Source organism: Zeus faber (genome assembly GCF_960531495.2).
Source record: "Zeus faber genome assembly, chromosome: 16".
In the NCBI taxonomy this organism is placed as follows: domain Eukaryota; kingdom Metazoa; phylum Chordata; class Actinopteri; order Zeiformes; family Zeidae; genus Zeus; species Zeus faber.
This window is the reverse complement of record NC_137202.1, coordinates 5,882,776-5,897,415: the sequence shown is the minus strand read 5'-3', so window position 1 is coordinate 5,897,415 and position 14,640 is coordinate 5,882,776. Positions and strand designations below refer to the sequence as shown.

The following is a 14,640-nucleotide window of genomic DNA, read 5'->3' as shown; positions in this document are numbered from 1 at the left end:
TCCCAAACTGAGGTCCGTGGTCCCTTATCTGGGCCCTCCAAGGTATTTCCGGGAATCCGCAGTTAAAATGTTAGTCTCATATATATATTTTTTTACTTTTTATTATTATTATTATTATTATTATTATTATTATTATTATAACATACAGTAGATACAGTAATTGGTGAATGAGGGTGTTTTTCTTTAAATATATCCGTTTTTCCGTATAATATTTAAAGAAAAAAGGGTTCGGAGCCCATGAGCTATAATATAGTGTCTCAGCAGCAGACTGGTAACTGGTTGTCTATCTAATACGAAATTTGATTTAAAAAAAAAACAATTTTTCAGTGATAACAGACTATTCGTAAATGACTGTTCCCAGGCCTATGAAGGTATATAATAATGTACAAGAAACAATAAATAGAAATATCTATGCAGCGGTCAGGGCTTAAATTAATACAATGGTATTTTGTATTTAGGACATGCACTGCATTTCAAACACAACAAACATTTAACCATTTTCCTCAACAAACGCAATTACTTTCCCCACCCTTCAATATATCCTTGTAAAATACGTCCATGGCCACGATAGGCCAATAAACGCAGGTGTTTCTCTGAGTAAAGGATGGAGGAGAATGTTGGACACAACGCAGAAAAGTGAAGTGCAGATGTAGCCCTCCCGCCCTATACTGTTGTGGATTCCTTTGCCCCTCCTGCTCCATGTATTCAGAGTTGAAAAAGAGTTCAGCCAAGTTTAGAAGGGTTCTGACTTATTTTATCAGGAGGCTATAGCGTGTCCCAGTTTTCCTGCACAGACTTGATGAACGACTGCGGCGGGAGAGATACTGTCAGGAAACAATTGAGCGTCTTATTAAAAATTTACATGTACACAGCTGTTATAATAGAGCACGGGCCGAGGTAACTCAGTAGGATCTAATGACATCATTGATGTTGCCTCAGATAACACCTCAGTCATGGATCTGGCTGCAGATGTGAGATAAGTGACAGTGTTCTACCTGAGGAACGAGGCTACTGAAGGAGGACAGACAGCTACAATAATACAATACCTGTGTTTTAAATTCAGGGTTTTAAAATAACAGTCATACGAAAACAAGGATTTTGTTTTCATTGGGTTTCCCAGAGCAGAACATTTTACTATTATCATAATTTTTTTTATTGTATTTAATTTATTTAATTTTATTTCAATTGCTTGTATACAGTTTAAAAGCACAGCCTCTAGTGAAATGTTGCATTCATAAAAAGTTTGAAAAGTAGACAGGGCAATTGTCAATTGTAATTTGAAAATATATATATAGTTCCTTCAGGCCTATTGGTTTCCATCGTTATAATTTTTCACAGTACAACCTTGCGAAACACTTGACTGTTGAGAAGCTAACCACTCTACTGCAGCTTCTCACACTGCTTGAATGCAGGCTGATGGGGGAAATTGTTAAATCTAAAGGGGTTTTACAGTTGTTAGATTAAAGGGAAAATTAAGTTTGAGCAAATAACGAAAGTGAGGTCAGAATAACATGCCTGTGTTATTAACACAGTCACCAAAAAATAATGAATATAGCCACAGGCAGAAATATGCGGGGTCCAGGGGGGTAGGGTTGCCACCTTCAATGTGGAAAAATAAGGGGCACTTTGCCAGGGGCCCTATGCCCGGGGGACACAAATCAAGTGGGAGTCTCGGGGTCCTCTATGCACCAATTTGTGCTTTTTATGAATCAATTTCAAAGTCCTCTCTGCTGCCTTCAACATGAATGTAAAGCAAATAAAGAGTCAATAAGAGTAGGGCACAGTTGCATCAAGTATATTAATGATTAAAACATCGGATAATAGACATTGGCAAAATGTTTGGTCTGTCAAAATAAACAATTTGGTATATTTGAAAGAAGCAAGAACCGCTGATAAACTGGGAAATAGCAAATAACCTGGTAGACCACAGAGACCACTATGGTGGATGACTGAACAATACATGTAAATTCTGACAGTGATGTTATTGTTTTTTTTATTTTGTAGAACTTATTCTGGTGTGTGCCGATTGTCTTCAGAAGCGTAAACATTTATAACGTTTAATACACTGCACTTTGTTTAATCCAGTTATCTTCTGGTAATACTTAAATGAATTTTTTTTCAAACATAATAAAGGTTAATATTAATAAAATAATACCTGCCACTTTGCCCCTTCGGGACTGGCCCGCTAATAATAAACATATAATAAATATAGCTGCAAGCAGCAATACGCGGGGTCCAGGGTAGTTAGCCCTGAGTTAAAGTTCAATGGACGAGTGTGTTTCGGCTCTCTGTTGCTTGTTTTGTGACTGCAGAATTTCATTTGTTCCAGTCTGGTTACAGTGTAACTCTATGGTCGGGTGGTGATTGTGGCTGTGGGTGGGTTTTCTACCGTCACCCTGAGAGCTCAACGCACTGCAATTTAAGAAAACACAAATAGACAAAACACAAGCATATCATGAAAACATCTTCACTAATATGACAACCCATGCGCAGCATTTATAAAACGCTATTACTGTATTGCTGTGCCGTACTGTGAATACTGTACTGTACATCTCCACACACACTACCTCTCTTTATTCACATGCCACTTTATTGCACATATCTGTACATACAAAATAGCCTATCCCATATACATACGTCTATTCCCTTTATTTATATTTTGTACCCCCATTCAGTATTACCTTTTTGAGTCTTATTTTATATTATTCTATTTACTGTGGCAGTTTTTCCGACCACACGCCACCAAAGTGGCGTTTCCTGGGCCTTCCGGCACAGAGACACAGACGACAATGGGTTGTAGACATCAGTTTATTGTGGAGAGGAGGCTAGGTAGAATTAGCCAGGAGCAGATGGAACATGTCATGACAGGGCTCCTATCCTGAGTGTGTGTGAAGATGGGGGTTTTAACCTGTTGCTCGTTAGCCCAACCATCGAGCAATTGGTATGCAGCCACCCTGACCCAATCACCTACATCCAGGTCAGGTTTGGCTGCTCAAACCATCCCATTCCCACATCACAATTACGTTTTAGGAATCAGTTCGTTTGGTTAGTTAGGTAGTAATTAAGTTAGATATTGTGTTCAGTTCAGTAACTATTGTGCATAATCTCTGGGTGCATTGCAATGACGTTTCACTGAAAATATATGTATGATCGTATGTATATTTATGTGACAAATAAACCTTTTGAATCTTGAATCTTGAAATGCAATGCAACCCACTGTGGAGGGCTAGTCTGGCCAGTTGCGATGGGGCGGGCCTCAACCTTGCGTGGGGCGCTGGTGAGCATGGGGCCCTGCCGGCTCACCTGTGGGGCAGGCGGTTCAGGCAGGGTGTCGGTCTGTGGGCAATGGATCTGGCATCCGTACCTGCCGTCCGCAGCCACGGCTACGTCTTGTGCCTGCACATGGGGGTGAGTTGTATGTGTGCGCCTCAGGGGTGCAGGGTCTCCTCGCACTCTCTGGGACTGGTTTATGCTCCTCCGGGCCGGGCGTGGGTGTTGCTCCACGGGCTTCCGGCTTCTGTCAGGGCTGGGGGGGCACGCACGCACGCACGCACACACATCGCACGCGCGCACACACATCGCACGCGCACACACACATCGCACGCGCATACACACATCGCACGCGCACACACACACACACACACACACACACACACACACACACACACACACACACACACACACACACACACACACACACACACACACACACACACACACACACACACACACACACACACCACCAGCACCTCCTTTGAACACACCCCAAACACCCTCCTGGTTACATCCCTCTCCTTCTCTCCCTCATTTACTGCCATAACTATGACAGGAAGAGGCCACTGCTGTTTCAGTTTTCCTGGACCGAATTAAGTTTTGTTGACATTGTTCACATTAATTGTTAACAACGGAAAACACAACCGCATTACCAGAAAACACAAACATAAAACCACATTACAGGAGTGAACCACCGTGGATCTTTACCTTCAATACATCCATCCAACCAGGCGTTCCCAGTTCACCCTCACTACACGTATGGATTTACCAGGTCTGTCCGGCAGCCTCCCCCACCATCTGATCCAACTCACCACTAGGTGGTGATCAGTTGACAGCTCTGCTCCTCTCTTCACCCGAGTGTCCAAGACTTACGGCCTCAGATCTCATGACACGACAACAAAGTCGATCATCGATCTTTGACCTAAGGTGGTCTGGTACCACGTACACTTGTGAGCCACCCAATGCTCGAACATGGTGTTCGCTATGGCCAATCCATGACTAGCACAGAAGTCCAATAACAAAGGACAAGTTTTTTGCAGTCCTTATTTTGCAGTTTTTTTTCCAGATTTTGTCCAGAGTTTTATTCAAAGGTTTCAGAAAGTATTTTAGTCTTTTTATTTTTAAGATGAGAGTGGCTGACCTCTAAAGCAGCATGTTCTGTCCATCGTTTCTTTGCTGCCTTGGAATTTGGGCTTCTATGAGACATCTGGAAGGGAACACAAAAAGATTGGTACACCAGGGTAGTCGGCCCTTCGTTAAAGTTCATTGGACGAGTGTGCTTTGGCTCTCTGTTCCAGTGTATTTTGTGACTGCAGAAGTACATTGTTCCGGCCTGGTTACAGTGTAATTCTATGATCGGGCGTCGTTTGCGGCTGTGGGGGGTTTCATTTCAGTAAATTTTTGCGATCGCGATTATTAATCAATCTTTTGGAACATAATCCTTTTATGGCAGTTTGTAAATCAACAGAAAACTGTTTTCACCATAATAATGTATTTTATAAACCTTTAAATATATAAACTAAGGTAAGTGGTTTAACTGACTTCAATTGTAGAGGATGTATAATAAAATGAATTGTGTGTAGCGGGGTACATATTTTTGTTATAATTGTAACAAATCTTTGAGGCATCTGGAAGGGAACCCAAAAACACAAACTATTTCAAAATACACAATACACAATAAATACACACTCCTTGTATTATGTAATTGCTTATTGTTATTGTTACCAATAATTATAATTCAGGTGTTCAGTGTTTGTATACAAAATAAATTCTGACAGTGATGTTATTGGGTTTTTATTTTGTAGAACTTACTCTGGTGGGTGCCAGTTGTCCTCAGGAGTATGTATATTTATGATGTTTAATATGCTGCGCTTTGTTTAATCCAATTGTCTTCTGGTAACACTTTAACTTAATTTTTGAACCTCTGTACAAATATTAAAATATTAACATTGTGATCATATTTATGTGGGTACCAGCTCATAGAGGGATAAAGGGCAATGAGATTGTGGATGCTTTAGCAAAAAAAGGCACTGAAACAAGAGGAGATCATGGACATTTCACTCAGTAAATCCGAAGCAAAAGGAATACTATCAAGAAACGTTACCAAAGAGTGGCCGCACAGCTAAAAGCAGAAGCAAAGGAGGAGGAGCACACGGTAACAAGGCTGAGGGCAGGCCATGCCAGACGTAATAAAACACTGCCCTTAATAAACAAACATCCCCCGGGATTCTGTGAGCGCCGTCAAATAGAGGAGTCGGTGGCGCGTGTCATGTTTTACTGCCATAGGTTCTCTGAGAATGACAAACATGAGAGAGGGAAATCAGGAGGCCTGGACAGGCAGAGATGAGTCATTAAATGCATTGGGTCAGGGAGTCAATTCCATTACTTTAAAGAAACTGGGCTGATCACAATAATTAAGTCTAAGGTGGAATAAAGTTTTATTTATGTATATATGTTTGTTTTTGTTTTTTTTCCGGGTGGCGGCAAGAACGCGAGGGCGTGCATTCACCGGAAGTGACGTTTTAATGTTTTGAAGCGTGCTGCTTTCTGAGCCCGAGCGGCTTCCGTAGTTGACCGAGGACCCCCCCCCCCCTCCACCTCCGACTGAACCGCTAAGCCGCTGGAAAACGCGTCCGTTTAAAACCTCGGGTTCGCCTCCGCGGTGAGTTTCCTCGTCGGAACGGGCGGTGCAATCTCGCAGCCGAATTAGAGTCGCACCGGTAACTTCTCCCGACGCCGAGCTCGTCGCTGGCGGTTTTTCCCCGCGCAAGAGCGGGACACTACGGTCGGCGTCAGGAAGGTTTCCTCCAGGTGCAGGACAAGCTCCCATCACAATACAGCGGTGGTCGAAAGGTGGACGGTGCGACATGTTGTTGTTTGTTGTTGTTGTTGTTGCAGCAGCAGCAGCAGCATCGATGCTGGTGGCAGGGCTACGATGCTAAATGCTAGTGCTTGTCAAACTGACGGATGGATGTAAATTGCGGCGTTCAAGCAGCACGCGTCAAAACGATTGGCATTTACAATAGAACATAGAGAAACTGCCCCCCCCCCCCCCCCCCCCCAAAAAAAAAAAGATTGCGCAAGCTTTCAATTCACATATAAAATACCACATATATACATGGACTGTGTGCGCCAGGGTGACTTATATCACCACTGCCGCGTCGACGTCACCCGCTAAAATTAAACGAATTGGTTTCCGTTTTCTAAACGTTTTGAACCATACACCCGTTTATTTATATTGCTGTGTTATTGATTTGCCAACGTTTCGAACCGACAGTTAGGAACATCGATGAGAAGGTCCAACTAGGAACCAGCAGCACTCAGCTGGGAGCTTGGACGGTGCAACATGTTTGAATGTCACTTTCTTTCGATATTTGCATAAGAGGCAACCCAGTGCCCTGTGGCCCTTCCCTATTTGGTCTATGCAGGCAGCTGTATTTTGGGGGTTGGTTGTGACTCCACCACTCCCTCCCTCTCTCCCAGCTATTAAACCGTGTCGTTTGTGGGCAGCATTGTAATTAGTTTCCTCTGTATGGGAGCAGCAAGGAGAACATCATGGACCTCCACAAAATCATCCACGACGCACTCCGAGAGTTCATCGAGACCTTCATCCCTGATGCAGATCTCAGGTGTGCCATCGAATCATCTACAACCATAAATCGGGACGGATTTATTTGTCATGTTCCACATTATCAACCTCGCCCGTTTGCAGAAGTATGGTATTGTGCATGCGGGGTTCTTTACATACTCACTCGTAGTCACACGTTTCCGGTAACGCGTTCTTCTCGCCGTCTGTTCCAGCACGCTGGATGAAGTTCTCCTCTCCTACATCACAGGCGTCCTGGAGGACCTTGGCTCCCAGGAGAGCGTGGAAGAGAATTTTGATGTCGAGGTTTTTGCTGAAATGCTCGAGGCCTATATACCTGGTTTTGCTGATATTGACAGGTAACAAAACAAAAGATAAACATATCCTATCTGTAAATTATATATTAATGTGATGTATGTCCTCAAATACACCTCAATCCTATCATGATATTCAATATTGTTTCGTAATATTTACTGTGCATCTCGGCCTTATAGATTTTTCCTGTATGTCTGGTATATTATACCAGACAACCATGTTTGTTGAGGGTCAGACTGTTTGTATCACATTTGTTGTTTTTTTTCCCCAGTGTCAAAGTTTGCGAAATGATGTTCAACTTGGCTTCAAAACTAGCCACGGCCCGCAGTTCAGGTAACACTTTGATGGCCATATTGGCCTCGTTTTGTAAAATCATAAAGTGTCAAATTAAAGCTCCTTTTTAAAAGCCCCGGATCCCATGATACCGGATAAAAAAAAAAAAAAGTTAATTCATTCATCAAAGACGATTCTAGCCCAGATCTCTGCTGCAGTTTATGTGTGTTAATTTGTGTGCCTGCTCTTTTTTTTTTTATTGCAGAAAATAGCATGCCTCAGGCAGGGACGGATGAAGTTGCTTTCAAACTCATGGCCTTGTCTACTGAAGCGTTACCCAGGAGAGAGACGCACTGCCTTAACACACAGACAGAGGGCGCCACAGCTAAGGTAACCATTTCAATTCCACAACCGATTTTTTTTCCCCCCCTGTACATTTAAACCTTTTGGAAATCCTCATGTTAAAGCGGTAATCCATGAGATTATTTGTATCAAAAAAATCCTTTAACCTTTCTTTTTATTTATTTATTTAAGCTGCCACTTTTTAAGAGACAGCCAGTCAATGTGTCTCTGTTATGCATGTGTTCCTCTATATACTCTTTTCACTATTGGTGGCGGGGTCCACCTTTCCAGGGAGGAATGCCAAGATTGGGCACAAGCAAAAAGTGAAATGCAGCCGTGGCGAATTAGATAAAGGAGCGTAGCTAGTTGTGGTCAGTAAAGTGTTATGAATGAACATTCACAAAAAAAGAACAGCACCCTGGGATGAAAATATATTCACCACCAACCAACCTCAAGTGACCTAGGGACAACAAACAAAGAGAAAACAACGGGGGAAAAAATCTGAAACATAGCATAAGAAGACAAACTTTGGTGAAAAAAAAAAAATAAAATTCTATTTGAGTAAATCCAGATGTTGAACAAAAATGTTGCCATTTCGGACTGAATTCTTGGACTTGTAATGAAACCCACCCAACACAATGCAATCTGATGGATTACCACTTTAACTTCATATCAAACTGTCTGTGACAAATAACCTCTTGGAACTTGAAACATTGTGTTTTTCTCCCTTATTACTGTTAATATTGGTTTGACACATCGGTATTCAAGTCAGGTGAAGTTTATTCGTATAGCCCTTAATCACAGTCCAGCCTCAAAAGGCTTCACAGGCTTCACATAGAAATCAACAGCATCCTCTTAGTCTTAACCCCCAACCTGGCAAAGCAGAAACTCACAGAAAACCTCTTGAAGGTGGGGGGTCACAAAAGGAGGAGCCCCACCCCCCTTCCAGGAATTCCACAGCCAACGTGTGTTTTCATACAGGTTCCGATGTCTGAGTGGGAGGTCCAGGAGCAGCACCTGCTGGAGATGTTCCCCAAATGCAGCTTGTCAGAGGCTCGCAGCGCTCTGTCCATCGCCAAGGGAGACATGGAGGAGGCCGTGCGTCTCATCATAGAAGAAGACATCCAGCTCAGCCCCACTCCCCTCAATGTCAGTTGGTTATTTTTATTTATTTTTTATTATTTGTTTTACTTTGCTAGATGTTTGCTAGGAGCATTACAAACGGCCGTCAACCAACCAACCAGTCTGTGTTGTGGTCTCAGGTGAACCACGGGAAGAGTGTGTCCCCAGTCGCTGACCAGAAGATGAAAGAGAGCATCCTGGAAAAGTAAGTTCCGTTTGATTTTACTAGTCTGCTCACACATTTTACATTACACCCGTGACCATTTTCCTGATGATAGCTCACAGTTTTAGATGTATTTTAATATATTAAATAATATAATTTGAACGATCAATGAGAAACCTTGTTTCAAATTATCTCCTGGCAACACTGTTAACCATAGTAACACATTTTTGTCAGTTACTTATGTTCTTATTTTGTATTTGTTAATTCCATTTGTGAAGGTGGGAGAGCGGTGATATTGCTTTAACAAATATGAAATACTGCAGAACTAAGCACCTTCTTTGACAAAAAATCATGTCAAATGTGTGTCCTGACTTGTAAGTAAGCTCAACATGAATTTGGTGATGGTCCTTCAACTTCTTTGCAGAAAGGTCCATACTTCCATCAGATGTGTTTTTATTGAAGTTTTTTTTTTCTCTCCTCTCAGGTACATGTTGGTCGACAGGGAAGAAGACAAGAAAACACACCGGCCTGTTGCCCCGAAAGATGTAAGTCCCTGCTCAGTCATTCCATGTGGTGATATCACGATGAGATGATGGCTGAAGGTTCTTGTCCAAAAGAACAATAAGTAAACTTGTCAATATTAGTCGACCAACTACTCACCAGTCTTTGCTGGGAAAGCCATCAAGAAGAACAAGCAAGAAAAGTTTGATCACTCTGTTATTATCATTATCATCATTATTAGGGGTCCAGCCCTAATGATATTGTTCTCAGAATATTTTAATCTAAAACTATTTGAAACAGAAGAACGACAGAAGCTATGAACACGGTTACGTCTTGTTTGAACCGGTATGTCAAACACCTCGTGGTTTAAGTTTCATCCAAATGGGTCCACGTACGTAGCCAAATGAGTGAAGAACCACCAAATTTGAACAAAATCAGACACGGTCCAATGCATTTATCGCCAAAATATGTCCAACCCAGCTAAAAGTATCAGGAACACAACAATGACATAAGCTACGAACACGGTTGAGGTGTCGTCTAAAACATCTCGTGGTTTAAGTTTCATCCAAATCAATCCACATACGGAGCAGAAATGAGTGAAAAACCAATCAACTTTGACTCCAAGTATCAGGTGTCGTGCTTGACCGACATGTCACTAATGAATGAGATGAGATTTAGAGTAAGACACTTTATGATGTCATCATACTATTTACTATAAATGTACAGGTTCTGATTCAGAATGTACATTGGCACCGTGTATGGCGTAGACTCCATCACTCTGTAGTGGTTAGAGATTACAAACTATGTGTTTACGTGTTTATTTATGTGCCTTCTCACCTGGTAGATGTCTGTGGATCTGTTTGATTGATATTTTAACTCTTTGGTCCCCATTACTTTGCCGGATTCATGAAAAATACGGAAAAAAACGAACACAAAAACTCATGACCACGTCGAGTCGAATCCACTCAAATGTACGACTTTGTGATGTGTTGAAGATCCAGCGAGGTGCCGGAAAAATAGAAGCCGTGATATGGTAATGTTTTTCGTATTTCATGTAAAGGTAACTTATTGAAAATGTAATCCAAGGAAAAAAGTCACTACTAAAAGTAAGTTCAACTACCTTTGTAAATACGTCACTTCAACCATGTGACACTAACAGCCAATCATACAGCAGGAGCGCCGGTGCTTCCTCCGCTCGGCAGCACGCAGCGGGGATGAGGCCCCCCAGAGCTGAAGCGGCGGGTCTTCCTAAAACGCCAATTTGAACTGGAACTCGCACTCCTTCCCAACCCCAACCCGAGCCCGGTGCTGCCCCCATCCCCCACAAAAGAGGAGCGATATAAAGAAAGAATCCGGGGTAGGAGAGAGTCCCTCGGTCCACTCAAACCTCCCCGCATATAATCACAGAACGCCGATTCGGGAACCTCCGAAACCGTAATACGCACCCAATACCCCTTTTCCCACTGCACCAAAAACCCGGAAACATCCAGCATTTGTCACCAGTGGGAAAGAAAAAACCCGGGACTGTTGGAGGGTGGGGGACAGGCAATCATTACGTTAAATAAAATATCAACTCCACAGGCCCCGAAGAAGCTAGTTCGTTACCACGGCAACCAGGTGGTGACCACAAAAGGGGAGCGCTACCAGCTGGTGAAGAAGGATGAGGCGGACGACATGAAGAAGACATACGTCAGCCTGAAACCCGCGCGTAAATACAGATTCCATTGATGACGAGCGCCGCGACCGCAGAGCAGCTATCCACCATATTGTTTACATTCTTTTCAAAGTATTTATTTCATTTTAGCCTGAATTTAGCAGGTTATTTCCCAAGCAAAGGATCTGGTTGTGTTGATTTTAATGTCAGTGGCTTATTTAAGGAATTTGTTACCGACGTCTGCCTTGGTTGAAAACATTTCCGTTTAGAATTCTGTCGGTTGCCATTTTGTGTCATTTGGAGGAGGCTCTGGTTTGTGTAACTACCACGTTGTACACTGACCTTTTTTTTTCTTGTCATCTCAGCGGGTCTGACATCTTTGTTTACTACTTGTATGTTTTTGGGCTGTTTAATTAGTTTTTTGTTTTTCATTTTCTTGCATGATTTAACAATGGCTTCGGTTGCACTCTTGGTTTCAATGCATCTTCCAGGATTTGATCACTATAAATGACACTGTACAACTCAAAATGTGAAAACAACAAAAAAAATCCCACATACCCATTGTGCTTCAGTGACATCCTGGTAGATCCACATCCTTCTTTCACCACTGAAGTTGCACGAAACAGAGCGATGGAGGATTATCTCAAACTAGGATTGAAAGATCTTTTTTAACACCAAGACAAGGAACAATAGCTATATGAAGGCTTACCTAATTTAATATTTTGTGGGAATAGGCTGAAACGGCTTTCGAAGACGGAGGCTGCATTGAAATGGCGAGTGTAACGGAGGCTTAAATTTGCATGAAGTCAGACAATGTGAATAGATTTATTTACATTGCTGTAAATTACTGCAATTTCTTATTACATTTTACTGTTGCTGTACATTACTACAGACAACATCTATTAACTCCTTATGTTTTACATGTTTTTTTTTTTTTTTTTTTTTTTTTTTTTTCATAAAATTCCGAAGGAGTACAATGATAGAAGTGCCAACTGCAATGCTATTTGAGGGAAGGCTTTTAAAGATATTTAAAAAATGAACTCGATTAAATAACATTTTTATTTTTTATATAGATATCTAGATTTTCAAAATTTTCAAATGTTTTGTCACAGATTTATTGAAATGGTCTATTTACATAAACATTGTTACCTGAAGGATTTATTTCATCTGTTTTACATTTTCATGTGACTTTGCTTGTGATATTCCAATTGTGACAAATTGAATACAATCTGCTTTGAGTTGTAAAAAAAATACAAGGGTATGATAGTAGTTAATTAGCATTTATTAAGTGTACTCTGCAGTAATATGGAGTGAAATATAGCCTATTGGTGTTTATAAATAATAGAAATCAATTTCTTTCGGTGTTGGTATACAGTATGATGCAATCGAGATATTTCAGTGATACTTCAACTACGGCAGCGATATTGTCAATAATTTCTGTAGGTAACCTTGTGTGACTGTAAAGACTACTGGTTTAACTCACTTACTCAAGCCTTTGCAACATTATTTTACTAAATAAATTCTACATTTTGTAGAGAACCATTTGTATGTTCTATTTCCAATACAATATAATAAGAATAATAAACTTGTTAACTGCATAAAAAAAAAAATCAACATATCAGATTCCTTCATATTTAACTTTATTGAGGAACAAAGAGAGCACATATTGAGGAAATAAAATGTCATCCATCAGAGACTACACTTTTTTTATTTATTTATTTTGTTTTGTTTTAATTAGCCTTTAAAGCTATTTAATAGAAAAGCAAAACATAATCCCAACCTGAATGGAAACTTGAATTAGTCTTCCAACTCAGTGCCGAGCAACCCTTAAGCAAGGCACACAGTAAACAGTGAAACATAAGAAAAGATAATCATGCCTCTTATCTTTCTTCAAAGTGCATAAAAAATGCACTTATTATAAGAGGCATACACACAGTAAACCAACTCAAACCGCAAACCTAAAAGTTAAGCTCGACAGCCTAGTAAACCTGCTCTAAAGATGGTTCATCTGTTCAAAACATGCAGTCAAACTGCAGTGAATACTAATTCAACATCATTTTGGCACATACAGCATGTTAAGTGCAAGTCCGCTTCCCTTTAGACATGTTATGCTATGGTTTCATAACACGAGAGCGCTGGAGGTTGCACACTAACATTGATCGCTATCAAAACCTAAGTGCTTCTCGGGGATTAATAACCGCGTCTTTAAATGGTGTTGAATTTCGTTTTCATGTTCTTAAATTAGCCACCGGGTAACTACATCTAACATGACACTGCCTTTTCTACCGCCACAGAAGGGGAGTTTGTTTCATATTTTATATGGATAGTGGTTGATGTAAAATGCACATTCCAGCTTCTGACAGAGAGTATTAATCTAATATTTCAGCGCATGTGAAGCTGCTTTTTTTTTTTCTTTTTAAATCAGCGTATTTCTTTTAAATATCCCTCACACAGCACACCTTCTAAACTAAGTGTCACCACTCTGAGAAATGTGCACCACGCATACATCTGGCTTTTGTTTCTGCGTTAGCTGATCTTGAAGCTAAGGTTGCCACGTGTGAACCATTTTCAGTGCAACTCTTAAATCTCACCTTTGTGTACCATTTGTAGTAAAATACAAATACAGTGGGGGAAATAATTATTTGATCCCTCACTGATTTTGTAAGTTTGCCCACTGACAAAGAAATTAACGGTCTATAATTTTAGTGGTAATTTTTGGTAGGTTCATTATAACAGTGAGAGACAGAATATCAAAAAGAAAATCCAGAAAAATCACATACAAAAAAAGATATAAATTATTTTGCATTTCATTGAGTGAAATAAGTATTTGATCCCCTACCGACCATAAAGAATTCTGGCATCGACAGATTAGTCCTCTCGCTTTAAGAAAGTACTCCTAATCTCAACTCGTTACCTGTATAAAAGACACCTGTCTCAACTTGTTACCTGTATAAAAGACACCTGTCCAAAGAATCAATCAATCAGACTCCAACCTCTCCATCATGGGCAAGACCAAAGAGCTGTCTAAGGACATCAGGGACAAGATTGTAGACCTGCACAAGGGCGGAATGGGCTACAAGACCATTGGCAAGAAGCTGGGTGAGAAGGAGACAACTGTTGGTGCGATTATTCGAAAATGGAGAACACACAAAATGACCGTCAATCTCCCTCGGTCTGGGGCTCCACGCAAGATCTCACCGCTTGGGGTATCAATGACCATGAGAAAGGTGAGGGATCAGCCCAGAACTACACAGGGGGAGCTTGTTAATGATCTCAAGGCAAGTGGGACCACAGTCACCAAGAAAACCATTAAAACCATAACACACTACACCATAATGGATTAAAATCCTGCAGCGCCCGTAAGGTCCCCCTGCTCAAGAAGGGACATGTACAGGCCCGTCTGAAGTTTGC

At 41.1% G+C, this 14,640-nt stretch overlaps 1 protein-coding gene across 2 annotated transcripts; it reads left to right on the top strand.

Moving 5' to 3' along the window:
- The first annotated feature begins 5,907 nt into the window (after positions 1-5,907).
- On the top strand, positions 5,908-11,332 carry cuedc2 (CUE domain containing 2). 2 transcript variants are annotated; one of them, XM_080016676.1, is made up of 9 exons: positions 5,908-5,935; positions 6,816-6,902; positions 7,075-7,218; positions 7,446-7,507; positions 7,713-7,837; positions 8,771-8,938; positions 9,052-9,116; positions 9,559-9,619; positions 11,157-11,332. In XM_080016676.1, exons 2-9 carry the CDS (start codon positions 6,829-6,831, stop codon positions 11,301-11,303), a joined length of 846 nt encoding a protein of 281 aa, XP_079872802.1. In that variant the 5' UTR covers positions 5,908-5,935; positions 6,816-6,828; the 3' UTR covers positions 11,304-11,332. The 2 variants fall into 2 exon arrangements, with proteins under 2 accessions (XP_079872802.1, XP_079872803.1); XM_080016677.1 differs by lacking the exon at positions 5,908-5,935 and having other exon boundaries at positions 6,879-6,902; positions 7,110-7,218.
- Positions 11,333-14,640: the final 3,308 nt, after the last annotated feature.